The sequence below is a fragment of the Pan paniscus genome, chromosome 1 (assembly GCF_029289425.2).
Source record: "Pan paniscus chromosome 1, NHGRI_mPanPan1-v2.0_pri, whole genome shotgun sequence".
Lineage (NCBI taxonomy): Eukaryota > Metazoa > Chordata > Mammalia > Primates > Hominidae > Pan > Pan paniscus.
Genome location: NC_073249.2, coordinates 227,412,492 through 227,438,117, shown reverse-complemented (window position 1 = coordinate 227,438,117; position 25,626 = coordinate 227,412,492). Strand labels below are relative to the sequence as shown.

Below are 25,626 nucleotides of genomic sequence, written 5' to 3'. Positions count from 1 at the left end.
TTAATGAGGATGTAAAAATGACATGAATAAAGCCTGAAAATCATATTATTAGAATGGAGGACATAGTGACATAAAACCTCTGTGACTGTAGACTCAGGGCAACCTAGACTTAAAAGTCCCATGTGGTCTTTTACATGTAAAAAATGAGAATTAGTCTAAAAGTCAATTTTGTCTAAATTTTGATTTTTGGTGAGTGTACAGTCAAAATAGTTGTGAAAAGAAAAAAATTAAGTTGTCAAATTTCATGTAACCTATGTTATTTGGAAATTTAAAATAAGTTATATAAATATTTATAACAATGTTAAACAATTTCATAAGTGGACTGAATAAAACATAATATTTTATCATATACAATAGCTCCTGCCTTCCTGAGGAAAACAAAATCAAAGGACGTGAAGGAAGGATTTTGGTTTCACTGCAGAAACATAATAAGACACCGAAGTGTGTGTTTGTGTGTGCGTACATATAATTAAGCTACAGAATATAAAATAGCATCTAATATACATCAAAAATGAGTTTCATAGAAAAATTCATTTTACATATATGTCTATAAAATAATAAAATTTATTCAGCCTCACAATTACTTTGTGAACTGGAAATAACAATGAGTTGTCATTTTATCCAAATCTAAAAAAAAACATACATACAGTATCAAGTTCTGGTTAAAGTAGTAGATGAACTTTACGTGGTACATAAGAGTATCTATACAGTTTGTGGGCTGCATCTTGCTAGAATATATTACATTATAAAATGCACCATTTATTTACTCTGCGATCAAACCCCCAACTTGCCCCAAGTGGAGGAACCCTCAGACATTTGCAGAGGAGTCAGTGTGCTAGTAAGCAGCATTCTTTACAAATCTATGAACATCAAGGTCTCCTTGGAACAGATGCTCTGTGAACAATTTATAAAACTCCCTCCTGTTAGACACTTAGGTTGATTCCATTTTTAAATCAATTACTGAATAAAACACACTCCATCATGTGGATGAAATGCTACCTTAATTTGTCAAAGCTATCATTTTCTAAACTTTTCTTTTTAATTCAAATCATTAATATTTTGTGACCAGATCAATACTGATTCATTGTTTTAAGCTTCAAATGCATTATACAGTTGGGCAGAACACATTTCCTCTCATCAATCTTCTTTTCCAGGATTTGTCAGGTATTCCTGACATTAATTCACTACTAATATGCACAGTTTCTCTAATCATGGTCAAGAAAGATCTGACAGTGCATTGTCCCTAAACGATCCATACTTGCCTCACTGACACCATGTGGCCCACTTCCCATCTATAATCTATGTCTGGGTGTGAAGCCCTTCCCATATGACCCCCCGAATGGAACTTCGCAAGTTCGAATTCACTGGGTCACAGTGTGATAGTGTGAAGATAGGAGGACGTTAAGGGAAGGCTATGGGTGAGTTGGGAAATGTGTTAGGCAGGGTCAGAGATGACCACATCCTAAAAACAACACTTAAGGAGGGAGATGACAAAACAATCAATGAATAACATGACTTTTTCCAGTGAAAGTGCCATATCTAATCCTTTTCCATTTTTGTTTTCTGAGCTTCTTTCTTAGGGAAGATCCTTCTTGAGAAGCCCCTGCTGAGTATTAGGAAAATGCATTTCAGGACCTCTCATCAACACATCCTCTTTCTTTACCACAACCACATATATGGGGGTATAACTCAACATGTGTAAAAGACAATCTTCTGCTTTTCACTGAACCTCCAGGAATTCAGGACAATAAACGTCTACATGGAGACCAACAGGTGAGTTTTTCTGCCCCTTCTTTCATAACACCGTTCTTCCCTAGTGAAGTCCACACACATCCTTACATGGCAGCTGTGGGTATATCAACTGGTCTGACCCCTTTTAGTCACAGAGCCTGAAGTCTCTGCTAGTACCTGCTGAGCACAGCTTCATGGGTGAGAATGGGCAAGTCTTTTTCTTTCTCTGGTTCCTGAACTTCCCAGGCTCTCTCACTTCTGGATCCTGAATACCCAAATCCCAAGCTTCCTTCCCAGAACCAACACCTCCTCCTCATTAGAAAGATACCTTTGTTCTGTGCTTACTTTATAAAGTCTTGCTCTTTCCCTATCCACTGCCTTGTGTCACTATGTGTGTGTCTTGGGGCCGGTGGAAAGGTGAACAGAAGCCAGTAGAGAGTAACCAGCACCAGCTTCACAGGAATGGCATGACCTTGATACGATAGCGGCAGTTTTCCCTTAACATCCCTGCCCCCTAAAGATTTCAGATCATATGTCACACTCTCAAGTAACAGCGATTTGTCTTTCACGGTTTTAATCATATTGATTAAAAGCATTTGTCTTCTCCAGAACATCACATTAAGTCATCAAAAAATATAAACCTAAAAAGATGTAATTATTGGAACTGAAAAACATAAAAGGTGAGCTTTGGAAATATCTTTGAGCAATTTATTCATTATGAACACATGTAATCTGTTGGAACAAAGTTCTAGGACAATCCAGGTCATCCTTCAATATTTTCAGAAAACAGCACAAAGAAAACTTGATACTTATACTTAGTTGGAAACTTTATGCCACAGCCATTAAATACAGAGATCATATAAAGGAATAGAGGAAGCTGTTGAATACTAAACTAACTCAAATCATCAATATCCTTACGAAGTGCACGCTGAATTAATGTAAAAAGTATTTAGTAAACAGAAAGTATTTTCAGTATACAATTAAGACTGAAAAGTATTGAGGCCTCATAAGCTGAACCTGACACAATAAATTTAAAAGGGAAACTAATTTGGAAATCAGAAAACCATCTAAGGAATTTGGGAATTAGGCTTCTGCTGCCCTCTCTGCTACTGACGGTCAAGGCCTCCTCATTGTATTCTGTCCTCCATATCGCTGCTGATTCCCATTTTGTCTATTTCCATTTACCCCACTACTACTTGCTCAGGTCACTCTCCTTCATTGTCAGTGTGTGTTCAAATTCCTCAGACCCATCCACTTCCCATCTAAACTTCCCTCCCCTTTTCCCGCTCGTTGGCTCTACCTCCCTCCTCTCTGTTTTCTCCTCACTCTCCTGCCCCACCTCGACATCCACAGCGAGGCAATGAAGAAGCCCCCGCCAAGGAAGAGCCCGCTTCTCAGTGGGACACCGGGAAGGTAAACACCCAACACTCACCGCTAGTGGGAGGCGATTGCGCAGAAGCACGAGGGTTGTTACAGGATCGGGCAGGTCCCCTACCCCAGTCTCGGACTCAGGGTCCTGTCTGAGGCGGCCACCCCGAAGCGTGGGGTTTGCGGAGACGTAGGGCCTGGCGGAGGGAAGGATGGGGAAGCATCTCAGGGAGGACTGGCGTCTGCCGAATCCCAGGGCTGCCCTGAGGGGCCAAGAGGGGCGAGGGTGGGGACGACGGAAGACAAGCCACATGCCGAATGGGGACCTGACGCGGCGCGCGACAGGATGGGCGGACGGTGAAGAGACCTAGGGAGGAAGGGCCGGACAGGGGCGACCTCAGTGACGGAACCGGACACAGACGCAGATCTGGCAGCTGAGCGACAGGCTCCGGAGCATTTCCGGGCGTCGCGGGACTCCCCGCCGACAGGAGGGCGGTTGCCGAGCCTGTGACATCCGCGGAGACCAGCAGGCCCCGGGTGTGGAGGATGCCGCAGGAAGGGGACTGCGTGGCTGGGTTTGGCCACAAAAAGCGGAGGGCACTCACCCGAGCGGACCTTGGCTCCGGAGAACCCGTTTCCCGGTCAACAAAACACGTCGCGCGAGGGGCGGGGCCCGTACGTGCAGGGAGGGGAGGCAGAGAAAAAGGCGGGGCCGGGCAGGGGCGGGGCCGGGGCGGGGCGGGGTCTCGGGCCGGGGCGGGGCCGGGCCGGGGCCGGGGCCGGGGCCGGGGCCGGGGCCGGGGCCGGGCCGGGGGCGGGGCGCTTACCGACCTCCGGCCGCCGCTGCGCGCGTTTCTGGCCCTGCCGGTGTCTCCGCCGGTTGAAAGCGCGTGTCTGCGTCGGGTTCTGTTTGAGAGCGTTCGGTGCGCCGTGGGTCCGCGCTGCTTCCACCCAACTTCCTGTTAGGTAAGAGGCGCGTGAGGCTCCTGTGCCGGGGGCGGTGCTGCTCCCGAGTCGGCGCGCGGCGGGGACGCGAGTCCGTAGGTGCTGGCGGGAGCGAGAGTGGGGCGGGGACCCTCGCGAGCCCGCACTCCGCCTCTTCGGCCCCACACGGCGTGACGCGCGCTCGGGCTCCGCGTTCGCGTCGAGGCAGAGGCCTAGTAGGGGTCGGGCCCGGGGCTGGAGGGGCCGGGACCGGGCGGGGTGCTGCCCTGGACACCGCGCCGGCAGCTGTTCCGCGCGGGTTCGTGTCATTCGTATTTTCAACCTGTCCTGCTCCGCACCTGAGATGATTTCTAAATTCGGTACCTTTGGGACAGGCGTGGATGACATCCCATAATTTACTTCGTTATTAATTTCTAAATGTAATACATACCACTCTCTAAAAGTATTTTTTAATTTGAAATATATTTGTATACATGTACATGTATATTTATTTATTTCTGAATTTTGTCTCCAGTACATATAATGAGGCTTGTAAAGTGGATAGTGTTCAGGACATAGGTGGATTTTGCTTTTAAGTAGTAAAGACTTAATTGGTGACTTACTGGGGCTATTTGATAAGGATTTTTTTTTTTTAATGAACATTAAAAACAGTGAAATTGTATTTCCGGATTTCATTAACTTCATTTATATCTTAATTGGTGAAAACTGTAAGTTAATAACTCATTTATATTTCCTTTGGAGATTCTTAAGTTTGTGCTACCAATGATTATTTCCAAAAAAAGGCACACTTCTGGTTTTCCCAGAACTAATGCTAGCTTCTCAATCTTTTGAGTTTACTTGATATTAATGTTTGACCTCAAATCATGTCACATTTTTGAAGAAAACTTTCTCTTAGCCAGTGGAACATAAACCACCCTGGAGTTCATATAGAGGAGGGGTTCAAATGCCTCTGATAGTGTCGTGTTAAAACTCATGGCCAAACGCAAGGTCACATAGCTTTCTTTCCATGTTTTCCTCTAGAATTTGTATAGTTTTGTCATTATAAAATGGGTCTTGTCCTAGACTCCAAGAACAGGTTTTTGGATTTCACATGGGAAAGACCTTTTGGCAAGTCACAGAGTATAGTGAAGTTAAGATAGTTTATTAGCGACTACTCAGCTACATAGCAGGGCGTCCTCAGAAAGCAAGAGGAGGAATGCACCTGTTGTAAACATATAATTTTTTTTTGAGACAGAGTTTCTCTCCTGTCACAATGGCATGATCTCGGCTCACTGCGACCTCTGCTTCCTGGGTTCAAGGATTCTCCTGCCTCAGCCTCCCAAGTAGCTGGGATTACAGGTGCGTGCCAATATACCCGGCTAATTTTTTTGTATTTTTGGTAGAGACTGGGCTTCACCATGTTGGTCAGGCTGGTCTGGAACTCCTGGCCTCAAGTGATCTGCCTGCCTCGGCTTCCCAAAGTGCTGGGATAACAGGCATGAGCCACCCGGCACCCGGGCTTAATGTTTGTTTATATAGGTTATTAAGAATCAGTTTGTGACAGGCTATTAGTATTGTTACTTCTCTTTGTTACTGTCGATTTTAACAACAATTTATGTGTGTACTATTACCTTTAAAGTAAAACTTATTTTTAAACTAAGAATGCTGAGTGGTGTGCTGTGTGGGTGTACCGTGCTGGTGTTCTATGCAGGTGTATTATGCATGTGTGCTGTGAAAGTGTATTGTGGGGGTATATTATGTAGGTGTGCCATGCAGGTGTATTGTACAGGTGTGCTGTATAGGGGTGGTATGCAGGTATATTGTGCAGGTGTGCTGTGTAGGTGTATTATATGGGCATGCAGTACAGGTGTGCAGCATCTGAGCTCCGTCTTCACCTTAATCCTGAACACTCTTTTCACCTCTCACCTGCACTGCAGTGCTGTTTCCTGGATCACACTTTTTTGTTTGTTTGTTTAATTCCTCCAGGAGAATGAGTGTATAGGAAATAAGGATTTCTCTTCACATGTTACTTGACTAACAGTTTCTCTGGTTATAGAATATATTTTGGATTTAAAGCTCTCTCTGAATTTTGAAAACACTGTTTCATTTTCCGCTTGCCTCCTATGTTGTTCTAGAGAAGCTCAATCGCAATCTCGTCCCCCATCCTCAAGCAATACACTTCTTTTTTCTTTATTATCTTGAAGCATTGAGGGTCTTTTCTTCATTTTTGGCTTTCTGAAATTGCAGGACAATATGATGTAGGTTCATTTTTATCTCTGTGCTAGCTCTTTTCATTTGGAAACCTGTGTTGCGTTCTGAATGCTATGGTCTGAAAGTGTACCTTCAAATTCATATGTTCACACTTAATGGCCAAGGTGATAGTATTGAGAGGTGGGGCCTGAAGGACGTGGTTAAGTCACAAGGGCAGAGCCTTCACAGTGGGATCAGTGCCCTTAAGGAAGGGCTGAGGGCCTGGGTTTGCCTTTTTACCTTTTCACCTCCTGCCGCGTGAGGGCCCAGCCACAAGGTACCATCTGGGAAGCAGAGTCCCAACCCTTGCCAGACACTGAGCCCACTGGTGCTTTATCTTGGACTCCCAGCCTCCAGAACTGTGAGAGATAAATTTCTGTTTTTTATAAAGTACTCAGTCTCCTGTATTTTGTTGGAGCAGTACAAATGGAGTAAAACACTAAGACATTTTCTGGAATTCTTTGATTGATAATTTTTTCTTCTCAGTCTTTTATCTTGTCTCTTCCTTGAACACATTATTTCTGGTGTTGAACGTTCCAGACCACTTCTCCAATTTTCTTATACTTTTTTCTCCTATTTTTCACCTTTTAGATCTCTTTTTGTTGTTGATTTACTTTCTGTGAGGTTTACCAACTTTATCTAGTACAAGTATTATGGAATTTAAAAATTGTTTCAGAGTTTAAGTTCCCAGATCCTCTTTTTTTAACTGTTTATTTTTCATGACTTCCAGTTCTTTAGTGGTGACGTATCTTTTCTCTCTGAAGACAGTATTTACAGTTACTGGAATTCCTTCCTGCTCTCCACCTGTCTTTGGTCTGTTTTCCTTTTCCTGTTTTGATCTCTGTCCTTCATGGTTCATCCTCCTGTTGACTCCTGACCATCTGTTCACATGGGGCTGCTGTGGGGTGACCGGGCCGCGCAGTCTCCCTTGGCAGCTCTCAGCTCTCTGTATCCGTCAGCATTTTCTCTTGGTCTGGTCAGGTTTTCCCAGAGGGGACAGTCCGTTCTCCAGCCTGGGACAGAGGTCAGGGACACATGTGCTCCCTCCCTGGGTTGGCTCTTTATATGGTGAGTGGCAACTGGTTTTGGACCTCTCTCTTGCAGGCTGGGTCTGTGGGATGTAATTAGAAAGCAACTTTATTTCTATTCACTTACATTTATTCATTGGAGGAGGAGTTTCTCTTTCCTAGGGTACACGCGGACATGCCTATGACTTTTCTGCTTTGTCTTATGTTTAAAAATGTCCTTCAGTCATTGCAGGTCACAAGCAGGCTATCAGCTCAGTAATTAAAATAATTCGGTTCTTCATAGTGAATGTAATTCTAAATTAGATTTTAAGTTGTAACTCCCTGCTTCAGCAATGGTGATGGGGCCTAGAAACCAGAGCACCTGAGCTCCATCCTACAGGGGGCCATACCGGGATCTTTCCATTTTCAGAGGCTTCTCTCTGACAGTGAAGTGTGATGACAGACTTGGGGGCAGGGCAATGGCTAGCTTCTAAAAGCCGCTGGCACTTTAGTGATAAATTTAAATTAAGTGACGGGTAGTGAGGTGTTTGTCAAGGAAAGTGCCGTCCAAATGCTAAATACTGATTATTTCTGCAGCAGTGACTGCAATACCTCAATCTCTGTCTTTCTTGAAGAAGTCATAAATAAACACGATGAATCTATGTAGAAGCGGTAAGTCAGAAAAATCTGTGTGTTTCATTACATAAACAGCAGTTTATCATTAATTGACAGGCTTGGATTGGGAGTCGTTACTGAAACTGATGAGATGTTGGGCAGATGAGCTCCCTCCTATTTCGAAGAGCTTATCTAGGGCTGAGTCATGGGACCTGATAGCGTCTTGTGGTGCTGTCTTCTTGTAGATATATCCGTGTTTTAGAGGATTTCGTTTTTTAAAATTTCTCTTAGAATGTGAATTTTACAAAAAAGGACTTCCCAAATGGATGATTATTTGAAAAATGAATTGTCAGACAAAACTGACACATCAGTTATGGAGAAACCCCTTCAAGAACTGGCTTTAAATGTGTTTTAGTGGGAGCCACAGTGTGGAGAGAAACAGAAGAGGGAGGAGAGGGCGCCCCTTGTTTCTTCTCTCCACAGCCAGGCCTTTGCCACCTTTCTCAGTGTCTTCAAGAATAAAATGCCTCCGTTGTTGGTTTTAGCTGCTTTTCTCCCTCGGGGTAGGTAAAGTGGTTCCAAAACGACAAGCATCCTGTAAAGTCGGAAGAGCTGTGTCAACATTAAGCTGCGTGACTTTGGCTATGAGGGAAAAAAGGCTGGTGAGTGCAGAGAAGACTCAGAGCTGCGGCAGGGCTCCTCCCGCCAAGTCGCCGTGGAGAGGGGCTGTGAGGTGTCCTTAAACGGCCTGGTCTCCAGGGTGACTCAGGAAGGGCTGAGAATGGTCAGCTCCCTCACCTGCTAAACCCGCGCTGCCCCCCTCAGCACACACCCTCCACTCTCCAACCTTGCCCAAGTGCTAGTCCGTCACGTCACTAGGACAGGGCATGGAGACTTGGGCTGATTCTTTTCTTTCCCTTCCTCCCTCATTTTTTTCTTCTCTCATTCCTCCTTTTCCTTTCCTGCTGTTTCCTGCTCTCCTGTTTCTGTCCTGCAGTGTCTGGGGCTCCGGAGAGGCTGGCCCTGGGGTGGGGTCCACATGGACATGGGCGTGAGCAGGTTTGATGGTCATGGGCATAGGCAGGTTCGATGGCCAGAGTTCTTTCAGCTCACAGTAAGTTTTGTTTTGTTTTGTTTTGTTCTGTTTTGTTTAGTTTTGTTTTGTTTTGTTTTGTTTTAGATGGAGTCTTCCTTTGTCGCCCAGGCTGTAGTGCAGTGGCGTGATCTCGGCTCACTGCAACCTCCACCTTAGAGCAATCCTCTTGCCTCATCCCCCCGGGTAGTTGGGACTACATGTGCACGCCACATGCCTGGCTAATTTTTGTATTTTTAGTAGAGACACGGTTTCACCATGTTGGCCAGGCTGGTCTCCAACTCCTGACCTCAGGTGATCCATCCGCCTCAGCCTCCCAAAGTGCCGGGATTACAGGTATGAGCCACTGCACCTGGCCTCAGCTGACAGTAGGTTTTAGAGCCAGATATTTGCACACTAACTTGCCAGAAACATATATGACTTTATTATTCTAATTGATTTTAAGAGATATTATGAACTCAAATCCAAAGTTATGTCCCACCTATCATGACAATTTCATTAAGGAAAAAGTCAAACCATTTTGGAAACGATTCAAGTGAGCAACTTGGAAAAATTTTCTACATTCCTAACTTACTTTCCGGGGGATTGTTCCTGACTTAACATCTATCAGGTGTCTTAGCTTAGCTGTCTTTTTACTTCAGGTTTTTCTTGCCTCCTCAGTGTGCTGGGAGTCCCACTCCACTCAAATGCCCTCAGGTCTAATAATTAACTTCATTGCAGGCTCCTGGCAGGCCTGGGTGGGCGGCAGCTGCATTGTGCTCCTGAAGAAGACTTAAGTTGGGTTTGGTGAACTGGTAGAATTTGCATTTTGCTGTTTCTTTCCCTCTCCCAGAATTTGTACCTTTAAATAGGTTTTTTAGTGTCATTAAGTATATCAAAAGGAAACCCAGTGGGGCAAATTGGCCAGGCTCCATAGAGGTGGCCTTGTCTAAGCCTTTCATCTTATCGATAAGGAAAGACAGGACCAGAGAAGTCACCGACTGTCCCTGGTCCCACTGCTTGGTTTGCGGCAATTTCCTGAAAATAATATCCAAGATGCAAAGCATATGGCTCTGGTGAGACATGTATGAGGAGCTGAGAATGAGAGGCTGAGTGTCAGGGGCAGATCACGAAGGGCTGCGCTCACCATCAGGAGGTCTGGACTTTGCTGTGAAAGACACAGGCCCTCATGTACGTCCAGGGTGCGGTGACAGCGAGGCTTGCAGGAGACAGGTCCCTGCTGTGTGGGGGTGAAGCTGGAGGCAAGATGATGCCTGGAGCTAAGAGATGGTCACAGGAAATCCGGCAAGAATTAACGAGGACTGGACAGTGACAGGCAGGCCAAAGAGTGAGAGGAACTTCACTGGCAAGAGCCAACAGGGCTTGTTGATTTAGGAGAGGAGACAAAGGACTGAGGGGTTTCTGGGCTGGGGGGCTGGGGCCTGGGAGGGTGGAGAAGCCACTGTCTGCATTATGGGATGCAGGAGGAGAAGCATTCAGTTCTCCACACAATGAGTTCCCTGAGAGGTGTCTCAGTGGGATCGTGGTGCAGTTGGAAATGTTCATGAGAAAGATGAGAAGCGGCACCAGCAGCAAACATCCAGGAACCCAGAAACCATCAGCACAGGTGCCTGCTGAGTCCCATAGACCCACCAGGGCCCACCAGGACCAACCAGGAAGCAAGTGTGGAGCTGGGAGTGAGGGAGCTGGGTGTGGAGATCAGGGGGAAGACTGTCATCTAAAGGGTGAGAGTGGGAAGGTTGGAGTCATCTGTAGCTAAAGGGAACCACCATTAGTCAGTCCTTGTGATGAAGGTGCAGGATGTTCCTGCTTCCGTGCACGTCGCTCCTGGGCTGTGGGCAAGTTTGGAACTGCTGTTGTTCCCCAGCATAGTCTCAAGCGAGTGGAATGACGGTTTCCTATAGAAGCACAGTTCCTACAGGAAAGAAGGCGTGGTTAAGAGCATGAGGGCCAAGGAAAAGGAGGGGATTAGAGATAGCCAGCAGTGAGGGAGACGGTTCCAGATACGAGCCGAGTGGCAAAGCAGGGAATTCAAGAGAGAGAGGAGCATATATTACGCAAATTTTAAATTTTTTGGTAGCAAGCAACCTAGCAAAACTAGCTGAATCCAAAGGGGATTTATTGGCTCACATCATAAAAATCTAGTGAAAGATTCTAGCTGAAGTCATAACTAGATATACAAGTTTAAATAATTTTGTCAGAAACTGTTTCTTTGCTGCTCATCCACCTATCCATCCACCCACCTATCTATCCAACTCTCCCTCCCTCCCTCCATCCACCCATCCACCCACCTACCCACTCACCCATGTCTTTATCCATTGATCCGTGTGCACATCCATCCTTTCATCTCTACTTTCCTCCATCCCTCTCCCTTGCCTCCCTCCCCATCCATCTGCCCATCCCTCCATCCACCTCTTCATCTCTCCTTTCCTCCCTCCCCCATCCCTCCACCCCCTGTTCACCCACCCATTCATCCATCCCTGCATCTTTCCGTCCACTTCTCTGTCTTCTTGTCTCTGCTTCTCTTTATATTTTGTTCTCACTATTCTCTGTTTCATAAGGCTTCCTGAAAGCAGCATCCATTTATCCCTTGTAGCAAGATCCCTAGAGAAAGACTCATAATTTATCTCTCAGTGTTCATAAACTCTCAGGGCAAATTTTATTTGGCCTGACTTGGATCACCTGCCAATATCTGAACGGATTGCATACCCGGGTAATGGAGTATTTTAATCACTGCAAACCCCCCACCCTCACCTGACCAGTGCCCCACAGCAGGACCACGAGCAGGGCCAAGGTGTCTCCAAGGTGCTGAGGAGCTGAGCGCTCAGCCAGCCCACGGCCACGATGGTGTGCCGCCGAAGCCACGCGGCTGACTTCACAGCCAGGATCCGGGATCAGGCTATGTCCCACGCAGCCTGATGAAGGGTAAAAAAGAGCCCAATGCAGAGTGCTGGGGAAGCATAGAGAGAGCCGGGGCACCTGACCCAGCCTGGGACGGTCAAGGGTGACTGCCGTGCAGGAGGTGGCATCTGAGCTGTTCCTTAATTAGGAAGCCTGGCACAGAATGAAGAATGCATTCCTCAGACTGAGGCAGGGCGTAGGGATCCACATGACCATGCTCCTCTTATCCTTAGGAAGGGACAAGAGACTCCATCCTTCTGCCGTGCAGGAGGTGGCATCTGAGCTGTTCCTTAATTAGGAAGCCCGGCACAGAATGAAGAATGCATTCCTCAGACTGAGGCAGGGTGCCGGGATCCACATGACCGTGCTCCTCTTATCCTTAGGAAGGGACAAGAGACTCTATCCTTCTGCCGTGCGGGAGGTGGTATCTGAGCAGTCCCTTAATTAGGAAGCCTGGCACAGAATGAAGAATGCATTCCTCAGACTGAGGCAGGGTGCAGGGATCCACATGACCGTGCTCCTCTTATCCTTAGGAAGGGACAAGAGACTCCATCCTTCTGCCGTGCAGGAGGTGGCATCTGAGCTGTCCCTTAATTAGGAAGCCTGGCACAGAATGAAGAATGCATTCCTCAGACTGAGGCAGGGTGCAGGGATCCACATGACCGTGCTCCTCTTATCCTTAGGAAGGGACAAGAGACTCCATCCTTCTGCCGTGCGGGAGGTGGCATCTGAGCTGTCCCTTAATTAGGAAGCCTGGCACAGAATGAAGAATGCATTCCTCAGACTGAGGCAGGGTGCAGGGATCCACATGACCGTGCTCCTCTTAGGAAGGGACAAGAGACTCCATCCTTTGGCCTGCAGCTGCTGAAATGACCCTTGCAAGTACTGAATCATCTTTAATGAAAAAATACACTGATATGCTGCGAATGTGGAGCTTATCCTTTCAGCCCAGTCCGTGGGGAAGGTGTGAATTAAAGACCCTGTGCGTGTGCTGGAGGCATCGTGGACTTTTGTTCACGATTTCCTTTCCTTTTGATGCTTCAGTTGTGGTGGTTGCAGCTCTACAAGCTGTGTGATACGGGCAATTCCTCTCACCTTTTGACCAGTATTTTTCTTACTAATGAAATGAATACATACAAGAATACTTGGAGTTTAAATAATGAAACATCTGATGCTCACAGGCACTACAGTATTGGCTGAATTCTTAAGTGACTATAGGACACCTTTAAGCATGTTCTAGGGCAGGATAACCAAGGACACCGTCTCACGTGCCAGGAAACGAGGGGCCTATGTTCACTAAGTCCCTGGCTCCACGTGGCTCTGCTGTTGCCCACTTCTCTTGGACCCTGGTTGTGGCCTTCCCTTGCCACGGGGCCTTTGCTGGTGATACTCCCTCTGCCTGGAGTACCTCCATAATGTCCACTGCTGGGGCCTTGCCCATATTCTCTACACGTGGCACTGCAGTGCCCCCCCAGCCAGCTCCCAGGGGCCAGTGCCCCCAGTTCCTTGTCCAAGGTCTTTGTCCCGCAGCTAAAACCCAATCTGCTGCCACCGGCTCCATCCACAGGCAAAAGTTCCGGGGAATAAATGCGTCAGGGCACAGCCCTCAGGAGACCTTGGTTACGGACATCTATCCGTCTCCTCACCCTCTGGGGTGAATACATCTCAGGTGCACTCTTTTGGGTGTTTGTTTTTGCTTTTGTTGTTTGCATTGGCTCCCAGAGTCTGACAGTGGCAGAAGGCTCCAGCTGCCCACAGTGGTGACTGGTTTTAAGCGTACCCTTTGTTGGCCATCTTCCTCGCTCTTGGAAATAAACAGCCTGCACTCCAATCCTTGTCACAGGGTCAGCTCCTGAGGGATCTTCTTGGCCTTGCTAATGCTGGCTTATCCTTCAGAATTTAGCTTCCATTTTCACTTCTTCATGGGAGTCTTCTTGAGTATAGTCTCCTCGTCATGTCTGCCGCATCTTCCTGAGTCAGGGAATATCTCTTAGGCCATATCTATTATAGTCGTGGTCTGACTTATATTTGTGGTCAATTTTTTTTTCTTAATTTTTCGTAGAGACGGGGTCTCACTATGTTGCCCAGGCTGGTCTCAAACTCTAAGTGATCCTCCTGCCTCAGCCTCCCAAACTGCTGGGATTACAGGCTTGAGCCACCAAGCCTGGCCTATGTTTGTGGTCTCTTTGACTAAAAATGATCTTTTCTTCTAACCTGAAATCTCCTGAGGGATGAAACTTTGTGTCTCTTTGGTTTATCCCAGCATATAAATAGTTACGCATTTTTGAATTAACAAATGAGCACAAATTTGTATCAAATTATTATCTAGGACAAGCAGTGGAAAAAAATTCTGTAAAGGGCCGGATAACTGTTTTAAGCTTTACGGGCCATGCAGTTTCTGTTGCAATTACCAACTCTGCTGTTGAAGGGTGAAGACGTGGGTAGGTAATATATAAAGGAATGAGCATGTCTGGATGTTCCAGTAAAATTTTATTTTCAAAAATAAGCAGCAGAGGAGAGCTTCTGGAATGGTGGTGTGAGGAGCTTGGCAGGCCCTCTATCCAAGGAAATAACCATTTAACCGCCGAACATTCATTTTTTTAAAACTAGAAATTATCCTAAAGGCATACAGCAGGTGGATAAATATTTACTCAAATAAATAATCAACTCTCAGTAAGAACAGTAAGGATCAGTGGTATCAGAGCCACAATCCACCGCTCCCCACCCTCAAAGTGCATTGTGATGAAAGCTCTGCTCCAGGAAGGTCCAGCTAACAAGATGCTGTGGTCTGTCTTCCCGGCTCCTGGTCTAGGGCTGTGGTTTCACCCCAGGAAGGCAGGCCACCAGCATCTCTCATCCCTCTCAGTGTGCACTGCAGAAGCACCGTTCCAGGAAGTTGCAACTGAGAGGACTAGGGCTCCCCTGCTTCAGCCTGTGCTTGTCCTCAGAGGGTGGGAGCCCCATCCCAGGTGTGGCAGACTGAGCACATCTGCCTGGATTGCCCCACACCAAGTCACTCACAGTGTGGAGGTTCCATGTCTGGAGGGGCAAGCTAGGAAGACAAGAGGCTACCATGCCCACCCAGCTACTGGCTCGTGCAGCAAGGGTGTCGCTCTGGTGGAACTGGATCACGGTCCCCAGGAGCAGAGGAGACCTAAGAGCAGAGCATGTCCCTGAGGTGACAGACTTTACTTGGAGAACAGCATGCGGAAGTTCAAGCCCAAGGAAGTTGGCAAAAATAGTGGAGATTTTGTTGATGAACAATTAAGAGTGGGTGAAATGGTAGACTAGATAGAACTTAAACAGAGGGAACAAGGAAGAGAGATTGTTGAGAAGAGCTCCAGGGGTCTGAGCAGACTTGAAAAGCTGGCAACGCTCTGCCCCTACAAAAGGGCCTGATGTTCACTGGATGAGTCTATGGAGCAATTTGTGCCCCAGGCATCATAAAAAATGATAGAGCACTTGCATTTAGTGGATGTTAACAGCTGTGTGTGACACCAAAGAGAGACAGACCAGCAGAAGCTTAACAGAGAGCCCAGAAGAAACCATAGATACCACAGGTGGTCAGAGAGACTGTGTGCTAGTCCAAGGCTGTGCCCTCTGAGAAGCAATATCAGAGCTACGTCCCTAATCAAATAAACAAGCAAGCAATCACACAGAAATAGCAGCCCCTGGGGGTCGGGGTCACAATCCAGATTTGCTACGATATATTACCTAAAATGCCAGTTTCCACAAAAATGCAAGAAAACGGGAAAGTGCGACCCATGCTCAGGAAAACAGAGGGCAACAGAAACTATGACAAATTCCAGACATCGGATTAACAGACAAAGACAGCCAGTGTCAAAACAGCCACAGAAACGTATTCAAGTTACTAAAGGAGACCATGTTAAAAGAATTAAAAGAAATTATGATGACAATGTCCCATCTAATAAGGAATATCAATAAAGAAATAGAAATTATTTTAAAAAACAAAAAATTGTGGAGTTGAAAAGAACAATAACTGAAATGAAAAGTTCACTCAGGGGCCCAGCAGTAAATTGGAGCAGTCAGAAGAAAGAACCAGCAGACTTGAAGTTATGTCAATAGAGATTATACAACCTGAAAAACAGAGAGGGAAAAATAATTAAGAAAAATGAACAGAAGCTTGGGACACCTTTAATGAGAGTACCAGAGGAGATGTGAGAGAGAAAGAAGCAGAAAAAAAGTTCCAAGCAGAAAAAATGTCCAAGAAATAATAGCTGAAAAGCTCCCAAATTTGCTGAACAATGTTAACCTACACATTCAAGAAGCCCAAAAAACTCTACACAAAGAGACACACCTAGACACACACACCTGGACACACACACCTGGACACAAACACCTAGACACACACACCTGGACACAAACACCTGGACACACACACCTAGACGCACACACCTGGACGCACACACCTAGACAAACACACCTGGACACACACACCTAGACACACACACCTAGACACACACTCCTGGACACACACACCTAGACACACACACCTGGACACAAACACCTGGACACACACACCTGGATGCACACACCTGGACACACACACCTGGACACACACACCTAGACACACACACCTGGACACACACACCTAGACACACACACCTAGACACACACCTGGATGCACACACCTGGACACACATACCTAGACACACCAGAATCAAAATGTTCAAGACAAAGACAAGGAGAAACCTTGAAAGGAACAGAATAAAATGGCTCACCACAAAGAAGGGAACCCAGTAGGATTAATACTTGATCTCTCTGTAAAATGATGGAGGCCAGAAGGCAGTGGGATAACATATTCAAAGTGCTCAGAGGAAGAAACTATTAATCCACAATCCTATATCCAGCAAGGCCATCTGTCAGACATGAAGGTGAAATAAAGAAATTTCAAGATAAGCAAAAACGGAGAGAATTTCTTGCTAGCTGAACTGCTTTATGAGATATTAAAGGAATTCTTCAGGCTGAAAACAAGTGAACTCATATGATTTTCAAATCCACACACACAAAAAAAGGGCAGTAGTAAAGGTAATTATGTACTTTTTAAAAAAAGTATAAATGCATATATTTTCTCCTGTTTTCAAAAGCAACTGCATAGAACAATAAGTATGGAATTGTATTATTGGACGCATAACATACAGAAATGTAATATAGTTGACAATAACAGTACAAAGGAGGCAAATGGGAAAAACTGTACTGGATTAAGGAAATGACCACATATTGTATAATCCCATTTATATGAAATGTCCAGAATAGGCAAATCCGTAGAAGTAGAAAGTAGATTCATGGTTGCCTGGGCTTGCGATGTGGGTGCAAGAAAGAAGGAAATGAGTACTAATGAGCATGTTTCCCTTAGGGAATGACAAAAATGTGATGATTTCACAGCTCTATGAACATACTAAAAACCATCGTAGTATTAAAAAAAAAAAAAGAACAGAAGAAAAGAAGAGTAGAATTTTGGGTACATAATTGTAAAATCAATCTTTAGTGGAAAGCTCTGTTATCCAGAAACTCAAAATTAGCTACATAACTTCCCCAGAAATATTCATCCGCAGCAAATATTCATCAGAGACAGAATCCAAACCCAGGTCTGTGTGAATCTAAAGTTTATTTTCCTCCATCTGCCTTAACAACAAATTATTGAATAACTCAAGGACGCAATACCTCGAAAGAGTCTGAAACATTTCTGTGATGAATTTACTTGTGAATCCCAATACTCTTGATTCTAGATGATGTGTTTTGTTCAGCATCTGTTTCAGTCATATCAAGTAAAACCACTTCCCCCAGGTAATATAGTTTTCCTTTTTACTTTTTCCTTGGCATCAGCATTTACAGCCCCGTGCAGACTGTTTTAACAAACGCGTTGGTGAGGTGTGGTAGAATCACAGGCAAAGGCATGCTTTGCTGTGCTGTGTAGGTACATATCAAACGCTCACCAAGAAATTATAAAATATTATTCATAGCAGTTTTTTTCTTCAGTATTTTATGGGCTAAGTGCAATCTGGCTTTTGATAACAACGGCTGAATAATATTTGAGTTTGCCAGCTGAAATGTCCTAAATATCTTATTGATTCATTTATTGCCTCTTCAAATAACAAGGCAACAAGACAGTGTCAGAATGCTCAGTGTTTTTACTTTTTTGTCTATCATGGGGTGGTGTCAGTTTCAGTAAAAACGATGTCTCTTATTTTGGTCCACATTGTAGGAATCTCATCAGTGACATGCGTTTGTGAAAAGCTGTGAATATTCAGTGCCACAGGGTTAAACCTCGGTACAGAAGCGAGACCCTGCTGGGCAGAGAAAGGGTGACCTGGAAGGTGTGTGAGGGCCCCGCCCATGGGCCCCTGTGATGGTCATGGCCTCAAGAATCACAGTCCAGGTGAGGCCCTGAATCTCCACAGCCAGGACCAGTTCCCTCTGCTCTTGGGTGCCGAGGCCAGCGTCAGCCAGGAGAGGCCTGCAGAATCAGCCTGTGCACCTCTCTGACGATAAGCAGAGATGCTGGTTTAGAGACTTGCTACTCACGGGGCAGTCCTCGGGCCTCCTGTACTCACATTACCTGGAACTTCTTGGAAATTCAGAATCTCAGGCCCCAACCCAGACGGACTGAATCAAAATCTTCATTGTGGTAAGACCCTCGGTGACACACAGGCCTGGGAAGCACAGGTTAGCGTGTCACCTTGGGCAAAGCTGTCAGCATTGTGAGCCTCTGTTTTCTACTCTGTAAAGGAGGCATCAATATCTACATGATAAGTTTGCCATGAGTATTGAAAAATAATGTCTTAGAAGCACAGGGCAGAGCCTGGCATGTAGTTTGTGCTCAGTGCACAGCAGACAAGAAACCACATGCACCAGACCCGGGCGGCCGTCGGCAGCCCACGCTGAGCAACCATGGGTGGCCCTCTTGTCTCTCGGGACAAGAAATGCTTCTTTAGAAATGCTTCTTTCCTTTCTAAAATGAAAGTTTTGGACAGTATTTCCTTTCACTTAAAAATTTCATCTGTGTATTTGATGGCCTCTGTTGTTTCTTTCCTGAAACTCCTGCTAACATACTGGGAGCTGAAGAAGGGCTCCGTGAAGGCGAGTAGGGGTGCCTGTCCCTCCCAGGGAGGAGCTTCCCTCCTCTCACCTGCTGCACGAGCCCTAGTGCTTCACCAACTCCAGCCTCAGTGCCCTGACACTGGGGGAGGGAAAGGAAGCGCACGCACCAGCCGTTCCACCCACCGAAGTTGTTTGGTCCCAATCTGCAAAATCAGTTAAACGTCTTCCTGCCTGGCAGCAGATCAAAGGTTGAGGGGTCTGGGACAGACAGAGATGGCTAGAGAATGGATGGTGAAGTGCTCAGAGGCCCTGTGGGCTATCCCACACTTGGCGGAAGACAGCAACACCATCAAATCTCCACCCTTTGTTATCCATGACTTAAAAGTGAACAGGGAGGTGGACAACTGTGCAAAGACTGGCTGGAGTCAAATCCTGGGCATAGATGAAGCATCGAGAATGCTTGTCACACGTTTGAATGTGCAGGGGGACTCTGACTGGAAGCTCCTAGCAGAGGCTGAAGACACTGGTTAGGTCCTGGTGTGTGCCTTGGGATGCATCCCAGGCAACGGGCCCAGGAGCTTGAGCTCATGTCCACCTGGCTCACCAGGGAGTCCTGCACCATTCTTCAAACCTAACTGGAAGAGACACTGATCCTTCCTCCCACCTAAGGGCTCCCAGAGCCACAGGTCTCCGCCTCTCCTGCAACACCTCCTGCTGCCTGTTCCCACCGCCCATGATTCACTCAGTCACCATCCTCAGCAGCACCCGACAGCCTCTGTGTGTCTGTGTCACTCACCATTACCAGCCCCCTGGGTGACCAATGCATGTATGTTAGACAGAACAAATGCACGGCGGCCTTCAGCAGCACCGACCGCGTCGACCCCTCTCTGTGCTCACACCAGGAGTGATCAGCGCACACGCCCTCCCACAGGATGGGAGAAGGTGATAACAGCTGAGCTGGGTGTCCAGAAGCCAGCCCCACCCCACGGCCACTACTGAGAGGTTATGAGATCATGGCCTTATCCCGAGTAATGCTGCTGCAGTGAACTGGGACTTTTTTCCTCTGAATTCAAAGGTGGGGCAGTCTAGGCACCTGGATGCACCATCTGCTCTGTCCCGGCCCGCTGGCTGCTCACTGTGGGATGCTGTGCGATTAGACAGTTACTATCTTTCCCTGGTTGACGGATTAGAGTTTCCCTTTTCTGAGTATCTTGTTTTGAAGTGATCCGAAGTGTTTAGGGTTAAAGAGTGTGATTTTCCCAAACTGTCCAAAGAAATAGAAGCAGGTCTGCAAGAGGGGGGTGCCCAGAGCCTTGAGATGGAAGCGAGATGGGGTGATACCTGGGGAGCTCTCCAGGCCGCCGGGAAGCTGCACGTCATCCTCTGGACCTCTTTGCTGACTGTGTGCTGTCACCACAGCAGCCGCCTTCTCTCATCTGTAAACAGGATTTTACGTAACTTTCCATACACTTGGTTGTTGACAATTAAGTAGATTGTTTTTAAAGATACTTGAAATTATATCAGAATTTCCTAAATATATCATTAAAACAGGAAACTTAGTTACCTATGCACTCGAATCACTAGAGAATACCAAATAGGAATAGGAAAATAACACACTGGTAAGAAAAATGTCCAAGGCCAATCACAGGAGTCAAAGCTCGTGATCAAATCAGCTCTGCCTGGGGAGGCTGTGCTCATGGCACCATTTAGTGACAAGTGGGTGACTCTGGGGCGAGTTCCAGGGGTGTCACCCCCAAGGCAGCAGCTCAGGTGCAGCCACCATGGAGGCAGTTTCACTAAGGGGCCCTCTGAGGCCCCTACTCTGAGATTCTAAGACAGGGTTTGAAGAATGTTCCAGCATTTGAACAAATGAACCCTATGATGTCCTGCTGTGAGAGAGAACAATGTCCCAATTTTGCCCAGGTGATTTGAACATCTCGGTATGAATCTGTTATGGGTTGAATTTTCTCCTGCCCAAATTCTTATGTTGAAGTCCTTACCCCTGATGGGACTAGATTTGGAGACAGGGCCTTTAGGGAGGTGATTAGTGTAAAGTGAGGTCACCAGGTGGGCCCTGATGCAATCTGGCATCCTCCTAAGAGGACATGAGGACACAGACACATACAGAGGGATGATCGTGTGAAGACACAGGGAGAGGATGGCATCTGCATGCCAAGGAGAGAGGCCTCAGGAGGAACCAGCCCTGCCCACACCTTGATCTGGGACTTCCAGCCTCCAGGGTTGTGAGAGAGAAATGTCTGTTGTTTAAGCCATGCAGTCTATGGTGCTTTGTTATGGCAGCTCCAGCAAGCTAACCTGGGATCTAAAATGATACTTAAACTGGTTCAGTCTGATTCTTAAACTGGTTCAGTGGAGCTAGGCCAGGCTCCCTCACTCTGAGCAGATGTTGGTCCCTTTGCAGGCCTGCTGTGTGTGATGATTGCTAACCAGGTTATGACAGTGATCTTTAAGTAAGTGGGAATCTTGTGAGTTTTGAGGTTTTTTTTTTTTTTTAATGAAATCTACATGGGAGCTTTCAAAGAGAAATAGCAGCCTCTGTATACATTTGTCAAGCAGGAAGCTGGGTCTGCGGGGAGTAGGGTGGGGCTGGTTCTCCCACACTCTTGCCCCTTTCAGGCCCTTGCCTTGCATGGGCTGCGGTGGTTCTGCCAGTGTGTATTCGAACTGATAGGTTTCGCTGTACCTTGATCAGCATCCTGCTGCCAAGAAAGCCAAAAAGGGCTGGAGCAACCCTCCCGTGTGCCATGTGAGCCTGTTTCCTTTCTGCAGTCACCAGTTCACGCAGCAAGTGTCAGAGCGTTCCCATAAGGCCCGGCTCTCCACAGGGGCCAGGGGAGCTTTCTCTGGCAGGGTCTTCTTCACTGTGTGTAGGATACGGCAGCCTTCGAGGCTGGGGAACCGAAGTTTTCATTTTATTCTATTTTAATTAATTTAAATTACAATAAGTATTATCACTAAGTTTATGCAAACACGTGAGGGAATACTGATTTAGAGCTGGTGGCATAAGGTCACAGAGCTCCCACGAATCTCACATGGAAGGCTTGTTTCTCCAGGTTTTTTGTAGTTTGTACTGAATCACACACCATGCTGCTTCCATGTTTTTTCAGGGATTTCCAACACAGATTTTCCTGAGTACCCTGGATTAATCTCCTTTTGGATAGGTCCATGGGGGCCCTGCTGCTTTTTCCCCTTAGCCCTGGGCGAGGTCATCATAGAGGGGGAGTGGCAATGGCTCACAAGGTACTAGTGGAACCCCAGTAAGTTATCTCAGAGCCCACTTAGAACGCAAGTGCTACGTCCCCCAAAAGCTTTGCAATGAATATCTGATGGGAACAAACTCAGTCAAGGACAGGCCCAGGTTGGGGCTTGCAGGCTGCAGATTCAGAATTGTTTATGAGATGGGAGCCATACTTTCTAACAACAAGACCTGAATTTCTCAATTTAATCCAAGTCGTGACTTAAGTTAGCACCCTTCCGTTCCTCTATTACATTTCTGTTCGGCATGGATCAAATTGCCTACAAGGTAGAACAGATTTCAACTGCAATCTCTGAACCAGAAAATTCACTTATTCTCATGAAAGTTTGTAATCTTTGGAGAGTTGCTTAAAGAAACACTTAAAACCATCTTTCCTCTTTCTATACTCCAAACTTACCTGCTGCAATTTCTTGCTAAGAAGCAAAGTGCTATTTGCCTATTCCTATCTCTCTTTACCATCAGACACTCCTAAGTTAAGAGCTAGATAATTCGCTCAGCCTCAGGCCAGGCCGAGCCTCCCTCTAGAAGTCACATTCCTGAGGTGTAGGGGGTCAAAATGCCTCTCATTGTTCAGAAGCAGGTGAGGGGCCAGCCAGGGCACGTCCTGCTCTCCAGGCTTGGTTCAGATAACTGTCAGCCCAGTTTTCAAGAGCACACACCAAAAATGCACCAAAGCTTACATCCATACAAACACCCGCACATGGATGTTTATGGAAGCTTATTTGTTTTTATTCATAATCACCCAAACTCAGAATCAACCAAGATGTCCTTCAGTAGACGAATGGATAAACTGTGGTGTCTCCAGGCAGTGGAATATTATTCAACGCAAAAAGAAATGAGCTATCAAGGCATGAAAAAATATGGGGGAACTTTAAATGCATAAATGAGTGAAAGAAGCCAGTCTGAGAAGGCTACACCCCGTGTGCTTCCAACTACAGGACATCCTAGAAAAAGCAGAATTACCGACACAGTGAAAGATAAGGCCTGGTGGTGTGGGGAAGGATGAACAGGTGGAGCACAGGGATCTTTAAGGCAGACGATCTACTCTGTGTGATACTGCAATGATGAGTTCATGCCACTAGATATTTTCCCAAACCTATAGAATGTACAGCACCAGTGGTGAGCCCTGATGTGAGCTGTGGACTCTGGGTGACAATAGTGTGTCAATGGAGGTTCATGGACTGTAACAAATGCATCACTCTGGTGGGGGATGTTGATAATGGGGGAGGCTATGCATGTGGGGAGGTGGGTACGTGGGAAATCTCTGTACTTTCTGCTCAGCTTTGCTCTGAATCTAAAACTGCTCTAAAAATCGTTTATTTAAAAATACACCAAAGCAATGAGGCCGGGCATGCATACAGCCAAAGCCAAATGATATTTGTGTGAGTCAGGGAAATTTGAGATCTGAAAAATGATCACTCCAGGGAGGCTGAGCTGTCATGGGGCACTTTTTGAGAACCTACTTTATGCCCATCTGGTGCTTAGAATTACGAATTAGCTATTATTATTACTAAACAATTCAAAACAAAGTCACTTATCTCAGGGCGCTTTCAATCTTGTTGCCATCGAAGCTAACAAAAATGGAAACAGAACAAAGCTACATACGGCACATTTCCCAGAACATTCCAGGTGGAGCCTGGCCCTGTTGATTGTGTGTGGCTGTCACTTGCAGGGGGGTTCCATGGACAAGTGAGTTTGGGAAATGCTGGGTTAGGCAAATACCAACAGGCTTCCTTACTGCAAGATTTCTCATAGTCAAAACATACTTTAAATCTCCAAGAGGATGATACAGAGAGCCATGTTTCCCATAATTAGTTGGCCCCAGAAACAGTTTCTTCTGGGAACATTTTGTAAGATTAGTGCTCCTTGAAACACACTGAGGGAGAGGCTAAACTGAGTGGTAGAGATTCAGAGACTGTTTGGATTCTAGCCCCAGAGTATAAAAGGCCAGGGAGAAAGGACTGTGTTCCTGAGATGTTGAGGTGGAGAAGGGGACGTGTTTCTCCACCACCCACAGAGAGGGCTGAGAAGCCCTGGCACACGGGCTGAATCTGGGAGGTCAGAAGTTGAGGTGAGAGGACAGGAAGACAGCCCACGAGACTTTCAAAGGAAATGGTGAGTCTTACCATGGCTCTCTGGGCTGATGGCAGGGCCTGGCACAAGGTAGGAACTGAGTGTGAGTGCGGGATGCACCCAGGTCTGAAATGCTCAGGAAGGACCCTAGGAGATGAGCAACCTGGGCTGGTCCCTCATGGAACCTGAATGGCTGGAAGGAAGGAAGGGTGATCCTGCTGAGACAGGGTGTTGTGAAGATTTCCTTTCCCTCTGAACTAACATCTCACTCACTTCTCTCAGTTTCCATCATTATCTTTTATGGAGTTCTTCATTCCCACATCTGTGGCCCTTAAAATCCTACGGTTGAGTGCCTGCCTTGGATCAGCAGTCAGTTCATTACCTTGGTTCTCAGACGATGCTTGCAACAACGCCATGCGATTCGCCCACTCTTGGGTAGATGGAGACATTGGGGCTCAGGTGTGGGTAAGTGATTGTGAGACTCCTTGTTAAGCGGCAGAACCAGGACTCAAATTCACACAGATCTGATTCCAAACCCTGTGGCCCTAAGCACAGTGTTATTAGACAATAAGCCCTCTGCAGGGAGATTTCCAGTGCTGATGGCAGAGTCTGTCATGAAGGAGGACTCTGCTGAATTTTTCTTTGAACCCCAGGAAGTGCCTGGCACAGTTCTCTGAAGAAATTAGAATGCAGCCAGTGGTTACTAAAGAAATGAATAAGTCAAGTAAATGGACAGAGCTGTGTGCTAGGAGTTCTTTTGGGACTACAGAAATGGGTCAGAATTGGAAATGTCCAGAAAATACTCTTGGATAATTATGAAAGCCACATATAGGAGCTCAGGTTTAACTCCATATGAAATGAAGAGTCACAAAAGAAAAGGAGGAGGAGCATGTTCAGGCAGAACCTCAAGCTTGAGAGTGCTATGAAATATGTTCGAGACTCAGAAAATAGTTCCTGAAAGAAATGACACATTAATGAATGAAGGTATAGTTATTTGGAGAAAATGAACCTAGATATAAGAGGAACCATATCAAAATGTGTTTCTTTAACTGCGGTCTTCAGAACCTGTGAGGTTCGTTGGTATATTCTTGGGAACTATGTGTGTTTGAGAAACATATTTCTGGTGCCAAACTGACAGTCACCTCAAATCCATCACAGCACTTATGATGAATTCGTTTCAAGTTAAATGCTGTAAAGAAAATACTTCTCTTTTTTACTATTAATTCACAATTTAAAAGTGTTTTCTTACTGAACTACATGTTGGTCCCTCAGATAAGGATTTCTCGAGTCTCAGGTCTTTTGGGTCTTTGAGGAGTGTGACTTCT

General features: G+C 46.2%; 2 protein-coding genes across 11 annotated transcripts in view; one reads left to right on the top strand and one right to left on the bottom strand.

The window, feature by feature from the left end:
* Positions 1–544: 544 nt before the first annotated feature.
* On the bottom strand, positions 545–22,182 carry LOC134731052 (atherin-like). Its single transcript, XM_063607121.1, has 6 exons — positions 22,109–22,182; positions 20,952–21,046; positions 11,743–11,903; positions 10,621–10,705; positions 3,927–4,407; positions 545–3,296 (listed from the first exon to the last, which is right to left on the bottom strand). Exons 1-6 carry the CDS (start codon positions 22,180–22,182, stop codon positions 2,924–2,926), a joined length of 1,269 nt encoding a protein of 422 aa, XP_063463191.1. The 3' UTR covers positions 545–2,923.
* Positions 3,032–25,626, top strand: part of LOC100970807 (tubulin beta-8 chain-like) — a 61,487-nt gene continuing 38,892 nt past the window's right edge. For 2 of the 10 annotated variants that reach the window (XM_063595326.1, XM_063595320.1), the window contains exons 1-2: positions 3,032–3,144; positions 5,279–5,382. The gene's annotated coding sequence lies outside the window, so the exon portion shown is untranslated. Of the gene's footprint in view, positions 3,145–3,925; positions 4,066–4,212; positions 4,343–5,278; positions 5,383–18,115; positions 18,290–24,583; positions 24,767–25,626 lie in introns of those variants that run through there. The other 8 variants (XM_063595325.1, XM_063595316.1, XM_063595308.1 and 5 more) reach the window with 7 other exon arrangements.